Source organism: Macaca thibetana, chromosome 12, assembly GCF_024542745.1.
Source record: "Macaca thibetana thibetana isolate TM-01 chromosome 12, ASM2454274v1, whole genome shotgun sequence".
NCBI lineage: Eukaryota > Metazoa > Chordata > Mammalia > Primates > Cercopithecidae > Macaca > Macaca thibetana.
The window spans coordinates 72,568,259-72,594,699 of NC_065589.1; the positions used below are offsets into that span (position 1 = coordinate 72,568,259).

The 26,441-nt window shown below is 40.2% G+C and overlaps 1 protein-coding gene across 1 annotated transcript in view; it reads right to left on the reverse strand.

Annotated features, from left to right (window-relative positions):
* MYO3B (myosin IIIB) overlaps positions 1–26,441 on the reverse strand; it is a 498,102-nt gene that overhangs the window by 320,473 nt on the left and 151,188 nt on the right. The window contains exon 8 of the mRNA XM_050751472.1: positions 8,244–8,309. Within this exon, the coding sequence (XP_050607429.1) occupies positions 8,244–8,309 (66 nt within the window). The remainder of the gene's footprint in view (positions 1–8,243; positions 8,310–26,441) is intronic.

Below are 26,441 nucleotides of genomic sequence, written 5' to 3' on the forward strand. Positions count from 1 at the left end.
TAGCATAAGAGTTACATATAGGCCCGGTGCGGTGGCTCACGCCTGTAATCCCAGCACTTTGGGAGGCCAAGGCAGGTGGATCACGAGGTCAGGAGTTCAAGACCAGTCTGGCCAACGTGGTGAAACCCCATCTCTACTAAAAATACAAAAATTAGCCGGGCATGGTGGCACGTGCCTGTAATCCCAGCTACTTGGGAGGCTGAGGCAGGAGAATCACTTGAACCCAGGAGGTTGCAGTGAGCCGAGACTGTGCCACTGCACTCCATCCTGGCAACAGAGCATGACTCCATCTCAAAAAAAAAAAAAAAAGAGTTACGTATGTTAATTATTATTATTTGTCAAGCGCTATATACATTATGTAATTTAATCCTCGCAGTGATACTACTCTCAGCCCCAATTTGACAACTGAGGACCTGCAGTCAAACAGGTTAAATATCTTTTCCAAGATTACACAGCCAGTAAGTGACACAGCTGGATACATATGCTATAGCACTGCTCTTCCACAGCTGCCTCTTCCTGGTGATGATCCAGGCGGCACTCTGGGGAGAGGCGAATGTGTGAGCCACCACCACCAGGCACAAGCACACACAGACAATGCAGCGTTCACCCTCACTTTCTATTATTTCAATTATAGAGTCTTTTCGATTTACAGTATGAAAATCAAGTGTAATTTTTTTAAAAGAAGAAAGAAAAGCCAGTATGGAGAAAATGGTACAGACATAATTTAATGAATCCACAGCAGCTACAAAAGTCAGCTAACGTAATGTGTCACAAGCACTAACATAAAATCTATGACATATGCTACAGATCTGGTTTCTCACAAGATCTAAACCCAGCATCTGTCAGGAAATAAACTGGATACGCTGACAACAGTCTAGATTACTCACGTTACTATGCCTTTTTCTTATTTTGTATGAGGCTAAACCTTCATTTATCTCACATTGCCATGGTTCCTAAGAAGACAGGATATATTCCTAGAATATTTCAGGTATATGTGAGTACCATGTTTCAAACTTCAAGTCACACTGAACTGCTTCCTGGTTTACACTATGAGAAAATCAGATTTTATTAGCTGACTTTATAAGTAGGGTATAAGTCAGATCAAATCAGGCCCTTGGAGTCTTTAGATGATCTATTAGGTAATCTAAATTAGATGTTCTTCAGGGAGATATAACCTTGAAATTCACACATAGCTTTATTTGTTCTTCTCATGAAAAACAAAATCCCAATATTTCAAAATAAGAAAGGATTTGAGTTGCATTTATAAGCATATTGATCAATATATGTTAAGTGAGGAGTGGATAATTTTGGGGGGGTTAACTTTTTTTTTTGTTAATTTTGAGCTTCCTAATTCCCTGTAGCTCAAGAGATGCTAATTAATTCAAGAAATCATAATAGCTAATGATTGGCTAAACAAATCTAAAACGGAGAGAGTCTGTCACTAGAGATACCACTGCTCATTTTAATTAAAATTACAAATTTGTGAAGTAATGTAAATAAAGGTTATTGTATCCTTCTACTCTAGGAAGTATTAACCCTTCGCATGGCCTCCTGAGAATCCAACAAGACTTAAATAGCCAAGAATATCTGTGGAACTTAATCACTGAGTTACGATATTTATCATTGCAAGTGTGTTGTTCATTGACACTATAAGCCATGTAGAATTAAGCAGCCTTGAAACACAAAATGGAGAAAGGCTAAGAGCTGAGAATTGTTGCCTTTAGGGAAATACAATCAATGTCAAGCAAACAACCACCCCAAAATGGTTAGCTTTATCAGCATTCAGGCCTACAGTGAAAGCAAGTGTTCCAGATCTGAGTTTCAATTTTTAAAGAATAAACATATGCAAATGACCATTAGTCTTCGTAGTTTTATGGCTCAGAGTGATCTTGTTAACATTCAGTGCAACTGCTTATACCCATCTGAATGTCATTTAGAGGGATAGGAAAGGCTGCTTCAACATTTGTGACTAAATGGCAGGGCTCAGCCACAATGCTCACTCTGGGAAATGAGAAATAGACACTCCAGTATGCTAGATGCTGATGCAGTTCAGGAAACGCTACCCCAAAACAAGGCTCCTCAGCATACTGAGTATTTTAAGCAGAAGACAATTAAGAAAACCACAAACACAGAAAGGTCCCTCTGACCTTCTCCCAGCCCCTCTCTCTTGAAGATCCTCATGTAAGGGGTGACCTGCCCTATAATCAGAAGGAAGAAATGTTACACAGAGAGGCTGAGAAGAATCTGAGCACTTGCTAAGTCTCCCCCAGTTGAGTACCATTAGATCATACCCCTTTTTTGTTCAATCATACTTCTATACAACTGTCCATCATTCATTAAACCTAACCACAAAAGTAGTTTTCACTCGGTTTTTGAGTGAAGGCTCCTGTGTCACATAAAACTTACATTAAATAAATTTGTTTCACTTTTCTCTTGTTAATCTGTCTTTTGTTATAGGACTGTCAGCCATTAACCTCACAATAGGTGAGGAAAAGATACTACTTTTTCTCCCTTATACCACCCAAGCGAACCACTCCAAGAACAGTTCATGTGCAGGTGACCATATAGTTCAAGTCATTATTAAATCCAAAGCTGAGGAGCCATGATGCTGTTGGTGGAACTGCCCTTGACCAAGAGAAATCCATCTTGATTGTCTCACTAATCGGCTCAAGGGCCTTTGATGATGAGGTCCTAAATTTAATTCCTAATAAAACCCCTAAAGTTTTAGAGGCAAAATGAGAAAGCATAGCTCACAAATACCTTCTGATTAATGACTTGGAAAGTATATTTGTAGTTTGTTCCAAAGACCTGAAATTAGTTTGAACTTAAAAAGAAAAGTGGCATCCATTAGGACCAAGGTGAAGTTGACAAAATGAAAATTATTTTTATCTTATCGAAAGGCTACTTCTGAATGGAGCCTCCTGACAAAGCAGAAGTCTGGCTGGTACTTGAACCAGATAAACTTGTTATGCAAATAGCTTTAGTCATAGGGGAAAGGGCTGATAATGAAATCTCTGCAAAGCCAACCACACATTATAGAGGTGACAAAACACATCAAGCAGGGTCCTAGCATATGGATAAAAAGCAGTGCAGAATTTATGTGAACATTGCATTAAATTTATCATAACTAAGCTGTCAGGAATCATGCTTTGACAAATGCATAACCAATACGTATAAATGAATCAATTATCACTAAAAACCAAAGGTTCAGAACCAAACAGACTGATGCTTCTTTTAAAATGCCCCAAACAGGTTTACTAAAAGTATTTTAGACTTTTAGACGTTTTAAAAAATCTCTCCTACTATCTCCAAATTAAGGAGGCTGGAAATAAATGTGAAACACACTAAGCCACATCCCCAGTGCTCCTGCTTTCCTACCTCCCTGGCCCTCCTACACGCATATGCACATGCACACACAAACACCCCTGTCCCCTGTCTACATAGCTATAATCACGAGGCTGCAGCCAGACCAGCTTGTTCAGATCCCTGCAGCAGTAATACAAAATCTTTTGGTGGGTAGTGACCAGCATGGACTAAAAAAGACCTAGAGTTTTTTTTTGTTTTTTTTGTTTTTTTTTGAGACAGAGTCTCGCTTAGTCGCCCAGGCTGGAGTGCAATGGCGCGATCTCGGCTCACTGCAAGCTCCGCCTCCCGGGTTCACGCCATTCTCCTGCCTCAGCCTCCCGAGTAGCTGGGACTACAGGCGCCCGCCGCCTCGCCCGGCTAATTTTTTGCATTTTTAGTAGAGACGGGGTTTCACCGTGTTAGCCAGGATGGTCTCGATCTCCTGACCTCGTGATCCGCCCGCCTCGGCCTCCCAAAGTGCTGGGATTACAGGCGTGAGCCACCGCGCCCGGCCAAGACCTAGAGTATTGAATCGACTCTGTTACGGCTCAGCAGTCACTTGAGGACAAAGTATTAAAGGTCTTAAAGCCGTTAAGGAACTTTTAGTCCTATTTATTCTTTAAAGAGAAACAATTAGATTTACTGTGGCTTGGTTTACAAAGGGAACTGAAGCAATTATCTGCATAATTCAGGTTAAAAGAAATTTTCCTAAAATTACCAGATAATCATCTTCTCCAGCCCAGTCCCTCCAATAATGAAAAGCTTATAATCTGAAGGTCTTAATCCTCCATCTTTCTTTCCCTTGCCTCCTAATACAAGCAAGATAAGTATAAAAACAAACTAAGCCTCTCTCTTTAAACAGACATTTCAAAACCAGTGAGTATCATTGTTTATATTGAATTAGAGATCTGAATAAATATAATGAATGGCATTTGGTCAAACTGCATTTGATAGGCTGAGTAACGGCAGCCTAGTGTCAGCAGTCTCCCCTATGAAATGAGAGGATATTATCTGGGGCTGGGCTCAGTGGCTCACGCCTGTAATCCCAGCACTTTGGGAGGCTGAGGTGGGCAGATCACTTGAGGTCAGGAGTTTGAGACCAACCTGGCCAACATGGTGAAACCCCATCTCTGCTAAAAATACAAAAACTAACTGGTCCTGGTGGCACACAGCTGTAATTCCAGCTACACGGGCAGCTGAGGCATAAGAATCACTTGATCCCAGGAGGCCAAGGTTGCAGTGAGCCAAGATCATGCCACTGCGCTCCAGCCTGGGCAACACAGTGAGACTGTCTCAAAAAAAAAAAAAAAAAAGAAAAAAGAAAGTATATTATTTGGGAATGGTGGGCAGGCTTCTATTTAAAGATATGTAATATAATAATCAGTCCCCAATTTTGAGAAATATTCCCAAAAATATTGCAGAAGAATTTATGGTTGAAGAACCTAAGATGTTATGGGAAAGCAGGATTGGAGGGCTGAGGTGCGTAAGGAATCTATGAACACCTACTATATAAAATTTTTCAGTAATAAAAAACTGTAAAGACAACTCATTAAACAAAAAGAAGACTGATGACATATATCCATCTTAAACTAGGAATAAACCACATAATCACTTAATTTCTAATTGCCTTCCTGATTCATTATAAACTTTCCAGACTCTCCCTCCCCTGCAATTTCAACAGGATGCTTTTTGCTTTGCTCCTGATAGTATACACATTCAAAGGCATTGTTTTCTGTGTTTAGCCCTCCATTCTAGTATTCAAGACCTTTTGCAGCTCAGAATGAGTGCATCTGAAATTCTCAGAATTGGGAAAAACATAGCAGATCTGAATTGGCGTATAATAGGATTTGCCATAAGGAACCATCAGTGTTAGGGAGGAATTTCTGCATAGTTGACCCTTGAACAACAGGGATTTGAACTGCACGGATGCACTTACACGTGGATTTTCTTCCACCTCTGCTAACCCTGAGACAGCGGAACCAACCCCTCGTCTTCTTCCTCCTCCTCAGCCTATTCAACGTGAAAAAGATGAGGACAAAGACCTTTACGAATGATGGATTCTTGCATCCAAGTCCCTACAAAGGACTCAAACTCATCCTATGGCTCATAACCATGGTGTATATGTGCCACATTTTCTTAATCCAATCTGTCATGATGGACAAGAACACCAAACACCGCATGTTCTCACTCATAGGTGGGAACTGAACAATGAGATCACTCGGACTCAGGAAGGGGAACATCACACACCGGGCCTATCATGGGGAGGGGGGAGGGGGGAAGGATTGATTGGGAGATATACCTGATGTAAATGACGAGTTGATGGGTGCAGCACAGCAACATGGCACAAGTATACATATGTAACAAACCTGCACGTTATGCACATGTACCCTACAACTTAAAGTATAATAATAAATAAATTAAAAAAAAAAAAAAAAAATTCTACATGAAAAAAAAAAAAAAAAAAAAAAAAAAAAAGACCTTACGATGATCTACTTCCAAGTAATGAACAGTAAACACATTTCTCTTCCTTATGACTTTCCTAATAACATTTTCTTTTCTCTAGCTTACTTTATTGTAAGAATACAGTATATAAAACATATAACATATAAAATATGTATTAATCAACAGCTTATGTTATCGGCACGGCTTCCAGTCAACAGTAAGCTATCAGTAGTTAAGATTTTGGAGAGTCAAAAGTTATAGGCAATGTTTGACTTCACAAGGTGGTGGGTAGTTAGCACCCCTAACCCCTGCATTGTTTAAGAGTCAACTGCATTGTGTGTAGTCCAATCCCTGTCATCAATTATGTACCTTTATTCTCAAATCCATCCAAGGAATACTGTGCTTAGTTTATGATTACAAACATACTCTTGAAAAAGAATACATAAGCCAAAGTTTTGTGAGTCTAATCACATTTTTAGAGGCATCAGGAGAGTCTGGTATGGGAAGCTGTATTAGTGAATATGTAATGGATTTTTCTAGGACAACAGCTTAGACAAGGTCAGTCAAGGGTATCTCTGTGCAGCAATGAAATGAAAAGGAAAAGTCTTTGGATCCAGCCTTTACCAGCAAAATCATTGGAACCTTAGCTCCCAGATTTCTTTCCTTGGGGTGGTCCGAAATGTGGTCCCAAGCTACCAGCATGTCTTCAGCTCTTTAGTTTTCTCTGCCTAGTCTTTTGGGTCCCAAACCTCTGGAAGTGGCTCTTCCACTGCTCTTATGTGAGCATCATTCCTCCTACAAGTATCTGTTTTTCCTCTCAACATGGCCTGACACCATCACCTTTGACTTGTGGCTGCTCCTAGTGCATTCTGCAGCCAGGGCAAAAATGTCAATGTGGGGCTGAAGGGGCAACGAGATACCCTCCACCCCTGGCCTTCAACTTCATGGTCATGTTCCAACACAGTCTTTCTTAGTAGGGTTCTTTGAGTTCTTTTCCACTCCCCTTTCCTGAGGAACATGGCAAAAGTTCAGGAGGGAAGGGACAAGCAAACGAATTCAGGGACCCTCAACTGTACTATATTTAAAATGAAAATGAAAATGAAAATGAAATACAGGTTCATAGCTGTTTGCACAAACCCCATGGAGTTAAATGTATTTTGGAATTCAGAATTCTATCGAATTTTAGAAAGGGAAACTGGTACATTTACTGTATATTATGTAACAGCCCCAGCAGGATCTGGGGCAGCACACTATAATCAAACAAATATATCTGCCGCCAAACACATGAATATTCACATTAAGTAAGATAAATAACAACTATAAATAGCCTCATAGTTAACCAAATCAGTTCACGTAAGGTTAGGTTTTGCTGTTAAATGACTCGACTACAAAATAACTTTTATCTTTTGGAGCTCTTTGGATTTTGGAATTATGGATAAGTGATTGTTGATCTGTATTGTGATTTATTAAGGAAGATGATAAAAGACCCACTTTGCTTTATTGCCTGGCTTCTTTGTGAAAACTAAGTTTGCACAGAGGCATAAATTAGAAAAATTTGTGTTGACCCTTCCCCGCTTCTTGTTTATCAGCTATTTTGGTCACTTCTTTTCTCCTCCCATGACCTCTGAACACCTTGTTTGATATGCTAGATCCCACAGCACTTCTTCCAAGCTCCTGTGCCTTGGTACGGTTGGTAATGCCTGGTCTAGATTCCTGTCCCCACAACTCACCAGGCCCCTAGCTTGGGGTCTTGTAACCCCCTCCAGTAGTCTGAGTATCTTTCTCAGATTTAGGACTGGTGTGGTCCAAAAGCTCATGACCCCACCGCTGAGCCACTGTTGGTTTCGCTGTTGATTCTACTCCTGTCTGAGTCCCAGTAATTCTTGCCTAGTGACATAGCTCCTACCAGGTATGTCACACCATCAGCCTGGCCTCCATTTTGTTCCTCATACCTTCACAGCCTTGGCTGGGATACCTTACCTTGGTACCCCAGGCCTGAGATTCTACTTTGCCCCTCAGTCATCTTGGAAACTGGACCCTTGTTCCCAAGCCATACATCCTACAGCAAGCCCAACTTTCACACTGCAAAAACTCTGTTGGAGGCTGCTACCTTCCTTCTCTTTAGTCCCAGTGTGGGCATCGGATTTTTAGATGTTTCATCTCTTCCCATTAAACATGACAAGTTGTCAATATTTGCCCTAGGACAAAGTAGGTTCTCAGATAAATGTGATCCATATGATAAGAAGGACTTATTATAACTGAGAGTCAAATGGAATGCCTTACCTTTCACATCTTGCAAAGGGATGGTTCTATCATTTACTAAAAGAAACCCTGAGTCATAATGTGCTAACAGACATAACAACCTCTAGTGCCAAGTAAATTCCACAGCCTGGATTTCTCCAATCACTGATCAAGGCCTTGCTAGATATGCAATTTTTAGTGGAAGAAATACTCACTGTGAAATAAAGTGGTTGAATTCTTCACACCATTTTTCTGGGTGAAGTAAAGTTGGTGGAGGATTTCTGAAAAAACAACAGCAATTTTTTCTTAAAAAAGAAGAGTTTCATTAAAGGCAAAATATCAACTTGTTTTTATTGATATCATTCTAAATAGCTCTAATAAAATCTGTTTGTTCTCATGTGAGAGTCATTTTTTAAGTGGTGGATTATAAAGTGCCAACCCCTATTCCTGTAGTCATTCATTTTCATTGACTGAAGACCTACTATGTCCCTGGCCTTCTCCGGACCTGTGAAAGTTACAAAGATCAGGAACATTCTTCCAGAAGCAGACACACTAATGAGGGGTGAGGCAAGCGCACAAACTACTATAACAGAACTGAGGATTATTAGTGCTATAAGAAAGTTATAAACATAGTGCCAGGGGCTTTAGTGAAATAGACTTTTAATTGTACAGGATTTTCAGATCATTATGGTACTATTTGAATTAATTATGTGATGCATTTAAAGTATACTCATAAATTCATAGTCACATTTTTAACTATTTCCTATGTATCAACTTCTGCAACAAGCGCTGGAGAAAGTCAAACAGTCAAAACAATGCCCCAGACTCTGTGAAGTTCATGGGTAGAGAAGGAGACAGACATATACCATACCTAATAATTGGAGGTCCAAGAGAATGAGAGAATGGCAGAAAGAGCCTTAGATAACCAGATCACCTCCTGGTGAGAGGGCAAAAAAAAAAGGGGGGGGGTGGGGGATGGGGGAAGAGCCCTGAATTTGATTGAATACCCCAAAGAGATCTGATTTTAAAACAGAAGTGACTACATTACCTTTAATTGATGAGACTTTTTTCTAGCAATACATGGAAATAGGGGCTTGTGGGCAACTCAAGTTCAGAAAATGAAGAAAGTGACAGTTCTGCATACCTGAATTATGGCTGTAAATTTTAAAGCCATCACATGTGATCCTTGTTTTTACCTGGATTCCAACTGCTTCCTAAAGCCATGGATTGCTCAGATTCAATAGGCAGAGGAATGGGAAGCAGCAAGAATTACCAGAAATAAATATATATCAGGTAATGTGACCACAAGCTGTCCCTCGACATCCATTATCTTCTCATTTCTTGTGGCGCAATTTTTAATTCAGCATACTGCTGCCATAATAAAGATTATAATTTCTTGAGTTCCTTACGGCTAGATGTGGTTCTGTGACCGAGTTCTAGTCAATGATTTATAAATAGAATTATTATATGGTATTTCCAGAAAGTCTCCTTAAAAGAGGGGAGACATGACATTCTTCCTCTTCCCCCTTCTTTCTTTTTAGAGCATGGGTATGATGGCTGGAGCTTGAGCAGCCATTGAGGACATCAATTTCAAGATGAACTTGAAAATGAAAACTATGAGCTGAGTATGATAAAGCAAACAGATAGAAAACTGGATTCATGATGACACTGCAAAGCTGCCATACCAGCTTTACTCTGCTTCCCCCTAATCTTCCTTTATAAGAGAGAAATAGCCTTCCGTTTTCTTCAAGCCACTAGTACATGCAGCTGAGTCTAATCCTCAGTGAGATAACCTTTCCGAGTATTTTCCTACCATATGATGAGAACATAATACGATAAGTGACATACTAAAAGCACAAGCATGGTGTGTGGGTAGAATAATTAAGGTGCTGCTTACTCCATCTAGGGAGTCCCAAAATACTTTATAAAGAAGATAAACTTGAGCTGGCTCCTGAAAATTAGAGTGGATTTTTCAAGATACAGAAGGAAAGTGAAGCTATTTCAGGCTCAGAAAACAACATGTGCCAAGACATAGGGACATAAAAAAGCGTAGTAAGTCCAAAAAAAGTAACTTTGAGGCTAGACTATATATGATCTTTTGGATCTGAAGAGAGAGCAGCAGGAAAGGATAAGGTGAGGAGGAAGAATGATTAGAGGAAGGAGATGATTTATCTGTTCTGCATATGAATTTAGTTACCCTTCACATCTTATAATTCAAAAACCAGTAAATTATCTGTGTATGACCCAGAAAGAATAGCAGTTAATTTTTTTCCCCCTTCTCCTGGATCAGAGACAAAGGAGGAGGCTGCCTCTTTATCTCATTCACTCCATTCAACAATATTTGCCTTCATCTTTCCCTAGTACCATCACATAACTTCAGCTTCAATCCCAGTTTGGCTCGGCAGTTCTTACTGCCTGTGGCTATCTGAGGTTTTACATCCACGTGCCCTGCCAGCTCACCTCTGTGGGCAGCTTTGGTGCTGTATCTTTCAGTGAGTCGGTTATCCTAGATCATCTCTACAGCACTTTCCAGGATTTGTACTTCCCTTGATCTTCTCAGGTTAACTGATCATTCTGTTCTCACTGAGGTCAGTCCCACAGAGAAGAGCTGCTTAAGCAATCTACTGTCTAATAGACTTAATTCACCTCCAAAGCAGTTCACCGTGACTAAGTCATTTGTAGACAGATTGAACAGATTTGACTGAAATGACACTAGTAGGCTCAACACTGGCCAGCCCAGCAGGGAAGGGGCATCTCTCTTCCATAAGCAGAGAGTGACCTGGCAAGGGTCCAGTGAGAAATAGATGGTGAATATCCACTTTAATATAGAGAACAATGTACCTTCCTGTTTTCAGTCTCTTTCTCCACAGGAAATATGCACGGGGGTATTGTTTAGTTGTTGGCCTGAGGAGAATGGTAGCAAACCGCCACTCACCCGGGTCACCGCCAACCCTCTATGGCTTCACATAACCATCACACAAGGAAACATCTTCTTTGGAGCCCAGCATCATAGAAAGTTGGTTAAGAGAACCTCATTTGATCCTGTAAATGGCCTGCCTTTCCTGGAGTTCATTCTACTTTGGTTCAGTAAAGCAAGATGTTGTGAAAGATTATTATCTGTACATAATGAAAACCAAATGAATTTGAAGACTTTGCAGTACTTTGTTTGGACTGGCAATATAAATTCTAATTCTCTCACAACCCAGAAAGAACACCAGTGAAGGGAAACCATGTAGGTTATTCTTGTTTCGTTTGTGAGTGCTTCTCCCTCTTTTGCAGTTAGAACATTATCGATCCCAGAATCCCGTTCTTCTCCCTATTCTCTTCCCATTCCATACATTCACTGAGGGCTTACTGTATGCTGACAGCTTCCTAACATGCCTTGATTTCTTGTCTGCCTTTTAGCTGGTGCATCTGACTACTTACCAGATGGTTGCATTTTAATTTCCCAGAGACATCTTAAGGTCAACATGTTCAAAAGCAAACATTTTCCCTTTTTTTTTTTTTTTTTTTTTTTTTTTGAGATGGAGTTTCACTCTTGTTGCCCAGGCTGGAGTGCAATGGCACGATCTCAGCCCACTGCAACCTCCGCCTCCCAGGTTCAAGCGATTCTCCTGCCTCAGCCTCCCTAGTAGCTGGGATTATAGGCATATGCCACCATGCCCGGCTAATGTGTATTTTTAGTAGAGACAGGATTTCTCCATGTTGGTCAGGCTACTCTCGAACCTCCCGACCTCAGGTGATCCACCCACGTCGGCCTCCCAAAGTGCTGGGATTACAGGCGTGAGACACTGTGCCCGGCCACAACATCTTCCTTTCTTAAGGCTGCATTCCACCTTCCTTTCTTAAGGCTGCATTCTGTTGAAGTCAGAAACCTGGATTCTACATTCTCCCATATATCCAATTAGAGCATGCAGAATAATGGCTCCCTCAAAGATGTCCACATTCTAATCCTCAGAACCTACTAATATTCTACTTTATATGGCAAAGGGACTTTATTTATGTAATTAAGGTAAAGGTCCTGGAGACGGGGAGGTTGTCTTGAATTACCTAGACGGGCCCAACTTAATCACATGAGTCTTTTAAAGTGGAAGAGGGAGGCAGAAAGAAAAAAGAAGAGTCAGGAGAGATTCAACGTATGAAAGGAACTTAACCTGTCATTGCTGCCTTTGAAAATGGAGGAAGTGGCCATGAGCCAAGGAATGCAGGCAGCATCTGAAAGATGGAAATGGGCCTCAGCTGATACCTAGCAAAGAAATGAGAACCTCAATTCTATAGAAGCAAGGAAATGAACTCTGCTAAAAACCTTAATGAGCCAGAAAATAAATTTCCCCTAAGGCTTAAAAAGGGAGTACAGCCCTACTGACACCTTGATGTTAGTCCACTGAGACCCATGGCAGACTTCTAACTTAAAGAACTATAAGATAATAAATTTGTGTTGTTTTCAGCCTCTAAGTTTGTGGTGATTTGTCATGATAGTAATAGAAAACTAATATACCAATCAAATGTCAAGTCTTCTCAGTTCTACTTCCTAAATCCCTTACTCATAACCTGTCCCCTCTTTCACATCCTAGTCCAGTCACTCATCATCTCATACCCATACTACTCCAGTGGCCTTCTTGTTTTCTCCTTCCCTCTGCCTCACACCCCTCTAATCCATCTTGTACTTGGTAGCTAGAATTTCTTTATAACACACAAATATGACCTTGTTGTTTCCTTGCTCAAAATTCTTCAGCAGATGCACAGTGCCAGAATGACAAAATGTTAACCCCTTTGCATGATATATACAAATAGTCTTGCCTATCACCTACCTGTCTACTTGATTTCATCTTAAACCACTTGCTCACCAGATGCCATAGCACTGTGCTGCACAGTACTTGTGGCTCCAAAACAGGTCCTATTCTTTCATGCCTCAGGAACTTTGCACATGATGTACCTCCAGTTTAGAATGCTCTCCCTAATTTGTCCACCTGGCAAGCTCCTACTCATGTTTCTTGTGTATCTATAGTGCCCAGCACAGAACTACTCAGTAAATTTTTTGAATGAATGCATACAAACATATACAAGTTGTAGGTAAGCCAAGAAATGGTGATAGGACAAAATATGACTTGGTCTTCAAAGTAGCATAAAATTAGACAAATACAGAATAGCCCTTTCGGATGTGAGCAAATTCCAACTAAATTATTCACAGCAAGCAGATTTGAAGAATAAAGGAATACTGACTTGATTTGGATTTGACAATATAAGCCTCATTCCTCTGCTTTTGAAGCCCAAATGTCTCCAGGTCCCTGAATATATATAACCAAAATGAGCAAAAAATCATAATTTAAACCTCACTGTAGACAATAGCTGATGTCACAACCATTATACACACACACATAGTGGGTCAGAGACAGAAGGAGATGAATACCAATAACCATCATATGTTGAGTGCTTACTACCACAAAGCTTCATGCCAAGTGCTTCACATATAGGTCAACTAAACGTTGCAACAACCCTATAAATAGGAATTATTCCAGCTTCACAAGTGAAGAAAACGCAACTTAAAAGAAGAAATTTTCTCAAGAACATTCAGCAAAAATTGGAAGAACCAGGTTTTAAATTCAGGTATTTCTGTCTCCAATGCCCATAGGCCCCACTCTTTCCCATATTTTATCTCATGAAGAGTCCATTAGTTTGGAAAATGAATTAAGAGAACATATATGCAAAAAAAAAAAAAAAAAAAAAGACCGAAAACCAATTAGCAAGCAATGCCTCAAGAAGGTGCAAAATGAAGCCCTCAAACATTAAAGCACACTCACCAAGGAGATGCTGAGTAAAAAATTTCTCAGTGAGGCAGAGTTAATTAAGAAAGGCTTCCTGAAAGTTGTGAATTTTAAAGCAGGACCTCTGTTCACAGAGGGGACATAAATCAGCTGACTAGGGGAGGAGGGTGTTGGAGAAGAAGGGGAAAAACAGAGGAAGATAGAAAGAATGAAGTATAATAATTAAGAAACAATTGTTAACATCCAGTTAAACACTTAGGAATGTGTTAAAAAGACATTCTATTTACTTACTCATAAAAGCAAGAAAGCGGGGGGGGGGGGGGGGGGGGGGGGACAGAGCAAGACGGCCGAATAGGAACAGCTCCAGTCTCCAACTCCCAGCGCGAGCGACACAGAAGACCGGTGATTTCTGCATTTTCCACTGAGGCAAACAGGGTCTGGAGTGGACCTCAAGCAATCTCCAACAGACCCACAGCTGAGGGTCCTGACTGTTAGAAGGAAAACTATCAAACAGGAAGGACACCTACACCAAATCCCCATCAAAGACCAGAGGCAGATAAAACCACAAAGATGGGGAAAAAGCAGGGCAGAAAAGCTGGAAATTCAAAAAATAAGAGCGCATCTCCCCCGCCAAAGGAGCGCAGCTCATCGCCAGCAACGGATCAAAGCTGGACGGAGAATGACTTTGACGAGATGAGAGAAGAAGGCTTCAGTCCATCAAACTTCTCAGAGCTAAAGGAGGAATTACGTACCCAGCGCAAAGAAATTAAAAATCTTGAAAAAAAAGTGGAAGAATTGATGGCTAGAGTAATTAATGCAGAGAAGGTCATAAACGAAATGAAAGAGATGAAAACCATGACACAAGAAATACGTGACAAATGCACAAGCTTCAGTAACTGACTCCATCAACTGGAAGAAAGAGTATCAGCGATTGAGGATCAAATGAATGAAATGAAGCGAGAAGAGAAACCAAAAGAAAAAAGAAGAAAAAGAAATGAACAAAGCCTGCAAGAAGTATAGGATTATGTAAAAAGACCAAATCTACGTCTGATTGGGGTACCTGAAAGTGAGGGGGAAGATGGAACCAAGTTGGAAAACACACTTCAGGATATCATCCAGGAGAACTTCCCCAACCTAGTAGGGCAGGCCAACATTCAAATCCAGGAAATACAGAGAACGCCACAAAGATACTCCTCGAGAAGAGCAACTCCAAGACACATAATTGCCAGATTCACCAAAGTTGAAATGAAGGAAAAAATCTTAAGGGCAGCCAGAGAGAAAGGTCGGGTTACCCACAAAGGGAAGCCCATCAGACTAACAGCAGATCTCTCGGCAGAAACTCTACAAGCCAGAAGAGAGTGGGGGCCAATATTCAACATTCTTAAAGAAAAGAATTTTCAACCCAGAATTTCATATCCAGCCAAACTAAGTTTCATAAGTGAAGGAGAAATTAAATCCTTTACAGATAAGCAAATGCTTAGAGATTTTGTCACCACTAGGCCTGCCTTACAAGAGACCCTGAAGGAAGCACTAAACATGGAAAGGAACAACCGGTACCAGCCATTGCAAAAACATGCCAAAATGTAAAGACCATCGAGGCTAGGAAGAAACTGCATCAACTAACGAGCAAAATAACCAGTTAATATCATAATGGCAGGATCAAGTTCACACATAACAATATTAACCTTAAATGTAAATGGACTAAATGCTCCAATTAAAAGACACAGACTGGCAAACTGGATAAAGAGTCAAGACCCATCAGTCTGCTGTATTCAGGAGACCCATCTCACACGCAGAGACATACATAGGCTCAAAATAAAGGGATGGAGGAAGATTTACCAAGCAAATGGAGAACAAAAAAAAGCAGGGGTTGCAATACTAGTCTCTGATAAAACAGACTTTAAACCATCAAAGATCAAAAGAGACAAAGAAGGCCATTACATAATGGTAAAGGGATCAATTCAACAGGAAGAGCTAACTATCCTAAATATATATGCACCCAATACAGGAGCACCCAGATTCATAAAGCAAGTCCTTAGAGACTTACAAAGAGACTTAGACTCCCATACAATAATAATGGGAGACTTCAACACTCCACTGTCAACATTAGACAGATCAACGCGACAGAAAGTTAACAAGGATATCCAGGAATTGAACTCATCTCTGCAGCAAGCAGACCTAATAGACATCTATAGAACTCTCCACCCCAAATCAACAGAATATACATTCTTCTCAGCACCACATCGTACTTACTCCAAAATTGACCATGTAATTGGAAGTAAAGCACTCCTCAGCAAATGTACAAGAACAGAAATTATAACAAACTGTCTCTCAGACCACAGTGCAATCAAACTAGAACTCAGGACTAAGAAACTCAATCAAAACCGCTCAACTACATGGAAACTGAACAACCTGCTCCTGAATGACTACTGGGTACATAACGAAATGAAGGCAGAAATAAAGATGTTCTTTGAAACCAATGAGAACAAAGATACAACATACCAGAATCTCTGGGACACATTTAAAGCAGTGTGTAGAGGGAAATTTATAGCACTAAATGCCCACAAGAGAAAGCAGGAAAGATCTAAAATTGACACTCTAACATCGCAATTAAAACAACTAGAGAAGCAAGAGCAAACACATTCGAAAGCTAGCAGAAGGCAAGAAATAACTAAGATCAGAGCAGAACTGAAGGAGATAGAGACACAAAAAACCCTCCAAAAAATCAATGAATCCAGGAGTTGGTTTTTTGAAAAGATCAACAAAATTGATAGACCACTAGCAAGACTAATAAAGAAGAAAAGAGAGAAGAATCAAATCGACGCAATTAAAAATGATAAAGGGGATATCACCACCGACCCCACAGAAATACAAACTACCATCAGAGAATACTATAAACACCTCTACGCAAATAAACTGGAAAATCTAGAAGAAATGGATAATTTCCTGGATACTTACACTCTTCCAAGACTAAACCAGGAAGAAGTTGAATCCCTGAATAGACCAATAGCAGGCTCTGAAATTGAGGCAATAATTAATAGCCTACCAACCAAAAAAAGTCCAGGACCAGATGGATTCACAGCTGAATTCTACCAGAGGTACAAGGAGGAGTTGGTACCATTCCTTCTGAAACTATTCCAATCAATAGAAAAAGAGGGAATCCTCCCTAACTCATTTTATGAGGCCAACATCATCCTGATACCAAAGCCTGGCAGAGACACAACTAAAAAAGAGAATTTTAGACCAATATCCCTGATGAACATCGATGCAAAAATCCTCAATAAAATACTGGCAAACCAGATTCAGCAACACATCAAAAAGCTTATCCACCATGATCAAGTGGGCTTCATCCCTGGGATGCAAGGCTGGTTCAACATTCGCAAATCAATAAACATAATCCAGCATATAAACAGAACCAAAGACAAGAACCACATGATTATCTCAATAGATGCAGAAAAGGCCTTTGACAAAATTCAACAGCCCTTCATGCTAAAAACACTCAATAAATTCGGTATTGATGGAACGTACCTCAAAATAATAAGAGCTATTTATGACAAACCCACAGCCAATATCATACTGAATGGGCAAAAACTGGAAGCATTCCCTTTGAAAACTGGCACAAGACAGGGATGCCCTCTCTCACCACTCCTATTCAACATAGTGTTGGAAGTTCTGGCTAGGGCAATTAGGCAAGAGAAAGAAATCAAGGGTATTCAGTTAGGAAAAGAAGAAATCAAATTGTCCCTCTCTGCAGATGACATGATTGTATATTTAGAAAACCCCATTGTCTCAGCCCAAAATCTCCTTAAGCTGATAAGCAACTTCAGCAAAGTCTCAGGATACAAAATTAATGTGCAAAAATCACAAGCATTCTTATACACCAGTAACAGACAAACAGAGAGCCAAATCATGAATGAACTTCCATTCACAATTGCTTCAAAGAGAATAAAGTACCTAGGAATCCAACTTACAAGGGATGTAAAGGACCTCTTCAAGGAGAACTACAAACCACTGCTCAGTGAAATAAAAGAGGACATAAATAAATGGAAGAACATACCATGCTCATGGATAGGAAGAATCAATATCGTGAAAATGGCCATACTGCCCAAGGTAATTTATAGATTCAATGCCATCCCCATCAAGCTACCAATGAGTTTCTTCACAGAATTGGAAAAAACTGCTTTAAAGTTCATATGGAACCAAAAAAGAGCCCGCATCTCCAAGACAATCCTAAGTCAAAAGAACGAAGCTGGAGGCATCACGCTACCTGACTTCAAACTATACTACAAGGCTACAGTAACCAAAACAGCATGGTACTGGTACCAAAACAGAGATATAGACCAATGGAACAGAACAGAGTCCTCAGAAATAATACCACACATCTACAGCCAACTGATCTTTGACAAACCTGAGAGAAACAAGAAATGGGGAAAGGATTCCCTATTTAATAAATGGTGCTGGGAAAATTGGCTAGCCATAAGTAGAAAGCTGAAACTGGATCCTTTCCTTACTCCTTATACGAAAATTAATTCAAGATGGATTAAAGACTTAAATGTTAGACCTAATACCATAAAAATCCTAGAGGAAAACCTAGGTAGTACCATTCAGGACATAGGCATGGGCAAAGACTTCATGTCTAAAACACTAAAAGCAACGGCAGCAAAAGCCAAAATTGACAAATGGGATCTAATTAAACTAAAGAGCTTCTGCACAGCAAAAGAAACTACCATCAGAGCGAACAGGCAACCTACAGAATGGGAGAAAATTTTTGCAATCTACTCATCTGACAAAGGGCTAATATCCAGAACCTACAAAGAACTCAAACAAATTTACAAGAAAAAAACAAACAACCCCATCAAAAAGTGGGCAAAGGATATGAACAGACATTTCTTAAAAGAAGACATTCATACAGCTAACAGACACATGAAAAAATGCTCATCATCACTGGCCATCAGAGAAATGCAAATCAAAACCACAATGAGATACCATCTCACACCAGTTAGAATGGCGATCATTAAAAAGTCAGGAAACAACAGGTGCTGGAGAGGATGTGGAGAAATAGGAACTCTTTTACACTGTTGGTGGGATTGTAAACTAGTTCAACCATTATGGAAAACAGTATGGCGATTCCTCAAGGATCTAGAACTAGATGTACCATATGACCCAGCCATCCCATTACTGGGTATATACCCAAAGGATTATAAATTATGCTGCTATAAAGACACATGCACACATATGTTTATTGAGGCACTATTCACAATAGCAAAGACTTGGAATCAACCCAAATGTCCATCAGTGACAGATTGGATTAAGAAAATGTGGCACATATACACCATGGAATACTATGCAGCCATAAAAAAGGATGAGTTCGTGTCCTTTGTAGGGACATGGATGCAGCTGGAAACCATCATTCTTAGCAAACTATCACAAGAACAGAAAACCAAACACCGCATGTTCTCACTCATAGGTGGGAACTGAACAATGAGATCACTTGGACTCGGGAAGGGGAACATCACACACCGGGGCCTATCATGGGGAGTGGGGAGGGGGGAGGGATTGCACTGGGAGTTATACCTGATGTAAATGACGAGTTGATGGGTGCTGACGAGTTGATGGGTGCAGCACACCAACATGGCACAAGTATACATATGTAACAAACCTGCACGTTATGCACATGTACCCTAGAACTTAAAGTATAATAATAATAAATAAATTAATTTAAAAAAAAATTAAAAAAAAAAAAAGCAAGAAAGCAAGACATTTGAGTGTAATTAATTGTCCTGATAGTATTAACTACAGCAACAGAGCTGCCATTCTGATTATAATTGGTAGATCCCATTAATAAAGTTGAATAGTCAGTCATGTGTCTGTGTCTCTCTCAGTGTCTCTCTCAGTATCTTGCCCCAGCTGTTCCTAAAGTTGCTTTTCTCCCTAAGTCACATCTTACCTGTTCAAAATCAATTATTTTAAAAAGTTTACATTTAATTGTAATACGTGATTCATCTCAGTGTAAAAAACATTCCCTGGCCAGGCGCGGTGGCTCACCCCTGTAATCCCAGCACTTTGGGAGGCCAAGGCAGGCAGATCACTTGAGGTCAGGAGTTCGAGACCAGCCTGGCCAACATAGTGAAACCCCATCCATACTAAAAAGAAAAAAAAGAAAAAAAAGAAAAATACAAAAATTAGCCAGGTGTGGTGGCCTGAGCCTGTAATCCCAGCTACTCAGGAGGCTGAGGCAGAAGAATCGCTGGAACCTGGGAGGTGGAGGTTGCAGTGAGCCAAGATGGCACCACTCTACTCCAGCCTGGCAACAGAGTGAAATTACATCCAAAAAAAAAAAAAAAAATCCCCAATACTGGAATGTAGAGAATAAAAAGCAAAATTCCTCCTCATTATAACTCCTAATACCAATCTCCTCCCCATTATCAGTATGGGTTGTATTCTTTTAGACCTTTTATTATATGCATTTGTAGTATCTGCTATAAATATTATATATATATATATATATATGCACATACACACAGTTTTTCTGTGCTGTAAGTATATGTTACAATATAAATTGGGCGATACATTAATTTTTTTTTTTTTGAGACAGAGTCTCGTTGACTCGCCCAGGCTGGAGTGCAATCTTGGCTCACTGCAACCTCTACCTCTCAGGTTCAAGTGATTCTCCCATCTCAGCCTCCCAAGTAGCTGGGATTATAGACACCTGCCATCATGCCCAGCTAATTTTTGTATTTTTGTAGAGACAGTATTTCACCATGTTGGCCAGGCTGGTCTTGAACTCCTAAGCTCAGGTGATCTGTCTTGGCCTCCCAAAGTGCTGGGATTACAGGTCTGAGCCACTGCTCCTGGCCTTAATTTTTATAATTAATTTTTATAATACAGTTGAAGGCATAGAAATGGGATGATACACCACATAAATGTCCTGGTACTTATTTTTTCCATTCAGTAACACTGCTTAAAGTTCATCCATATCACTTTCATACCTAAATGGCATTCCACAAAGTGAGTAACTATAGTTTATTTAGCCATTCATGTATTGGTGAACATTTAGGTTTTCTATTTTTGTTACTATTAGAAAGAAGGCTGAAATAGCTTACATATGCCACATGTCATATGGGATTTCAAACTTTTAAAATATTTCTTAGGTGGCAAAAGCACTGACAAGTGAACACTTAGTATCCTTCCAAGAAATTAAATGCAAAGAGAGAATATACTGCTGCATCTTCTGGGGGTGGCTCAATGAGCAATTTCATAGCAGTGGGGGCAACAGAGCTACAGCCAAGGAAGAAGCAATCAGCAAATGATCCCACAGGATTATTAATAGTGCTCCATGGGCCAAAAGGCCATAGAACACACTGTAAATAGTGACCTTGAGTTGTTGGATTCCAGCAGCTACAAACTTTAAACCCTATTGCTGGGTTCCACTTGCAAGAATCTGCTACCTTGTTCCAGTGGTAGGTACCCCTAGGTAATAACCCCAACATATGTGATACAGACGAAGATATATTCAAAATATACATATGTGGCCAGTGTGGTGGCTCATGCCTGTAATCCTAGCACTTTGAGAGGCTGAGGCGGGCAGACACTTGAGTTCAGGAATTCAAAACCAGCCTGGGCAACACAATGAAACCCTGTCTCTACTAAAAATACAAAACTTAGCCAGGCATGGTGGCAGGTGCCTGTAGTATCAGCTACTTGGGAGGCTGAGGCAGGAGGATCGTCTGAACCTGGGAGGTCGAGGCTGCAGTGAGCCGAGATGGAGCCACTGTACTCCAGCCTGGGTGACAAAGTGAGACTGTCTTTCAAATATATATATTTATACATTTTATATATATGTACACATATGCTAGTAATTCCACCAGAGAAAACATTTGAAAATATATATATATTGTGTATATATATGTATTATAGTATATATATGTAATACATATAATACATAATCTCTAGTGGAATTACTAGCATATGTATATATACTATAATACATATATCTATGTATGTATTATATATAATGTAATTGTATATAATATTTATATATGTTATATATTATATATGTATTTATATGTACATATATAAACACATGTATTTATATATGTATTATAGTATATATACATATGCTAGTAATTCCACTAGAGAAAACATTTGAAAAAATTACAGAAATAGTTGGAGACATTTATAATTAGAAAATAGATGATATGAAATGAAACAGAAATCAGTATCACAACGCTACATACTACACCCTCATTAAATGTGAAAGATTTGTCCAGGTTGGAAAAGATATCCTATCCATGCTAAGTGCTAAATCCACCACAAAGGCACCTCCCAATCAGGGTCAATCCCTTAAAGTAGGGAAAAGGAAGAGAAGAAGAGGTGTATAAGAAGAACATTAGATGGGGAAATGTCTGGAAGAAAGCAAAGACAAAATTCTCCTAAATCACATCTCAGCCTTAGATCACCACTGCCTAAGAAAGGAAGTGTCTATGATTAATAACAATGATACTTTACAGTAACTGAAGAAATTACCAAAGGTAGTAAGGAGAAAAGCAAAGACTTGTAGTTAAATTTCAAGCTTGTTGATTCTTCTTTGTTTTTGTTGAGAAGGAGTCTTGCTCTGTCACCCAGGCTGGAGTGCAGTGGCATGATCTCGGCTCACTTCAATCTCCGCCTCCTGGGTTCAAGCAATTCTCCTGCCTCAGCCTCCTGAGTAGCTGGGAATACAGGCATGTGCCACCACACCCAGCTAATTTTTGTATTTTTAGTAGAGATGGGGTTTTACCATGTTGGCCAGGATGGTCTCGATCTCCTGACCTTGTGATCTGCCTTCCTTGGCCTCCCAAAGTGCTGGAATTACAGGCATGAACCACTACACCCGGCCTTGTTGATTCTTTTGCTTCTGATTCCTAATGACCTGTTTGGTCCTATACCTTAAATAATGCCATTTGCAATGTTAGGCTATACATCCTAACATGTAAAGTTACTACATACCAGCACCAATCTGCTTCAAAGGACATCTCAGAATATGAAGATTACATGTTTCCCATGTCAAGTATTATTACCCCAGGCCTGTGATAATGACTTACAGAGGTTGGGGGGCATCACTAAGCTCTATTAATCCTTGACCACTACCTCAAAACTTAAATGTTCACAAAACGCATGAATCACATTTTCTCATTATCTCTAAAGCACATTGAGGTACCTTTCCTTCTACTGTACTCTCCTTATGCAAACATACAGGACACATAAGCAATTCAGCCATGCGTGAAGAGTGCAGGAGAAAGTCAAGGATAATAGAAGGTGCCATGTCAGTAGAGATGATGGAAGGGACGAGTGGGTGTGTGGCTCACTGTCTGAGCCAATGTGGTCTTTACTGACATCCATTCTTTAATTTCCTCCTTCAATAAGAACTCAACAATATCATCAGTTCCAACTGATAATGTCCAATGTGTCAGGGAAGTAGAGCTTGCCCCAGGGCTGGCTAACGATCCTTTTCCTAGGTGGTCCTTCATACATAGAGTGGAAACCACAAGCCTGTTCTTTTTCACACACATTTGTAAACGCATATGTTTACATTTTTTTAAAAAATGTAATTTTTTAAAAAAAATTATTTTTTTTTAAAATAATTTTTTTTAAAAAATTTTTTTAAAAAATTTTTTTTAAAAAATCATGATTTTAAAGATATGTGTTTCAAATAGATCATGTTGTTCTCTAAACGCTTTCCCATCATCACATTCTGGACCGTTTACCTGGGTTCTTTGGAAGTGTGTTCCTTGAAGGTGATCATTACAGTGTGTCTAATGAGAGATGTAGAATAACTCCTCAATTAGATTAGCATTTTAAGAAAAAAAAAAAAGCTTTATACGTGTGGTGGCATAAAAACCAGTGATATGGTGGAGGGCCAGGGTACAGTTAAAGCCAAAGGTTAAACACGCCGTGCGCATCAATCACTTTTTCTGGTGGCAAGTTATTTTAAATTAGTTGTTTTATATGAAAATTGTTGGGGAAAGTGGAGTGGCAATAAAAAGCAGGACTTCTCCCTACCTGGATTCTGAACACGATGAACACAGTCAGCAGATAAGGTCCAAAATAACACCTTTATTATGGATAGAACTGATCTTGGAGAATGTAGCTTTCATCTGGGCTTTCTCAAACTGAAAGGCAGAGTTGGAAGTAGACTTATCTGGCCAGTCTTGGGACTGGGCTGGACTACCACAGGTACCTCACTCAGGAGCAGAGCCTTTGCCCCTGAGCTTAACTAAGCTGACAGCAATCAAGCAGGCAGGCTAACTTCCAGCAGAAAGCAGAAGGGAAAGAGCAGGACCATGCAAGACCAGTTCCTCCCCAAACTCACCATCTGCATAAATCACTTCTCATCCTCTAGGATCTATCAGTTTGGGTCCAATCAAAAGACAGAAACCACACCGGAAATTTGAACAAAGAAAATTTAATATAAAGAATGTTTAGCTTAGGCCGGGCATGGTGGCTCATGCCTGTAATCCCAGCACTTTCGGAGGCCGAGGCGGGCGGATCACCTGAGGTCAGGAGTTCAAGACCAGCCTGGCCAACATGGTGAAACCCGTCTCTACTAAAAATACAAAAATTGGCCAGACATGGTGGCGGGCGCTTGTAATCCCAGCTACCCAGGAGGCTGAAGCAGGAGAATGCTTGAACCCGGGAGGCAGAGGTTGCAGTGAGCCGAGATTGTACCAGTGCCCTCCAGCCTGGGCGACAGAGCAAGACTGTCTCGAAAAAACAAAAAACAAAACAAAACGAAAAAGAATGTTTAACTTGTAACAGGGGATTAGATACTAAGAAGTAAAGAGAATTCTAAAGAATACAGATATAGCAGGTATTGGAAACAGCTGCTACCTCTACTAAGACGGAGTACCCAAGAAGAAACAAAATTGAAAGAGCCCCTGCCCCAAACCCAACTGTGAGATTCAGGCCTCAGTGGAAAGGTTGTCACTATGAGCCTCAGTGGTGAAGTTCTCTGAGGTGAGACAAGCCAGGGCTGGCAAGCATAAGACCACCTGCTGGGGTGCCTTTGAAACTCACCGAGAAGCCACCAGATTAGGTGCCAGAAGAATTCGCTGGAGGGTGAGCACCACAGGGTGTCCCAAATGCCACCGAGAGCCAAAGGCCACAGAAGCAATTAGGAGAAAGCACACTGAAACCTGGAAGAGCGTTCTTTCCTCCTGCAGTGGCCTTCTAGTGCCCTCTACTGACAAAGCTTAACATCTGCCACATGGCAAAGAAGAAACGTTCACCAAGTCTCCTCCAGTATCACAAAGCAGAGCAAAGGGTAGATTCAGCGCTGAAAGGTGCAGGAACGAAGTGAATTAGAAAACAGAGAGAGGCCAGGAATGTTATAATGCTCTTTAAAAAAAGATGAAAAACCAGCTTTTAAGGAATCTCAGTTTGGGGCTTGCAATAGGCAACTTCAAGCTATCATCAACTGAATGAGTCCAGTCTCCTCTGACATGAGGAGCACTTGTATGTATTTGAGAGATAGTGAAGAAATTATAGAAACCCTCTTCCCCTACTTAAAAAGATATGTCTTGTGATGGGCATGAACTTTCCTCAATAAGACTCACAGTTTTTCATTCCAGAAGTTCCTTATTTGAAAATAGGAATGTTCTGTGAGGCATCCTTTTGTAAACTTTTATTGACCAAAACTTCCTTGGGATAAATGACAGTCAAGAACAAAAATGTAGAAAAAGGGATCCAGCACAGGGGCCAGTGAGGGGACAGGACCACAAACACAGACTTAATCTCTTTATGGTTTTTCATTCCTATGATTCCAATGTTGTAGGAACCGAAAAAGTGAAGAGTCAGGTGGCATGGCACCTTTCTGACTTTCCTGTCGCTCTGCCTCTAGGCAGAAATCCAACATAGAAAGATAAAGGAAAGCATAAAAGTCCATGTGATTCGAAACTCTTTTGCCCGGATCATGGCCATAAAAGGAGAACTCCTTTTTCTTCTGGGCCCCAATTTCTCACCAACTCAGTCATGCGTGCTAAGTCAAAGACAGGCAGTCAGCCGAAGGGAGCCGATTCATGGGTCTCCCCCTGGCTCTTTTAGGTCCATTCAGGAACCCAAGACTTTCCTATAAGCTGGACCATTTTTCTGCAAAGTCTAATATTATTTCTGAAACCTGAGTCATTCATGATAATAACAATAGCTAACACTTCTTGAGAACTATGTGAAAGCCCTGTGCCAATAACGCACTGATTTAATCCTCACATAAACCCTATGAGGAAGATATACAAGTCTGTTTCAGAGATAAGAAAACAGAGGCTTAGAGAAGTTCAGAAGCTGGTAATGGTGTGGCCAAGGTTCAAACGCAGGCAGCCCAATTCCAAAGTCCACAATTGCAACCATCTTGTCTCTGCATTTGGGATTTATAGACACCATCTCTTTAGATTCTGCTAGAGCAATTTATATCATATTAATGGGGAATCCATGCCTGATATGATAGGCCAGTTGCCCTTCTGACATCCTATCAATGTGAGCATCAACTCAAGCATATTACTATTTAGCTCATCCTATCAACTTAAGCATAGCATTCTTCAGATTATAAGACACTAGCAAGCAAATCCAAAGAACATTTTGTTTGAGATGCTGAATGATCAGCGATAGGGAGTATGA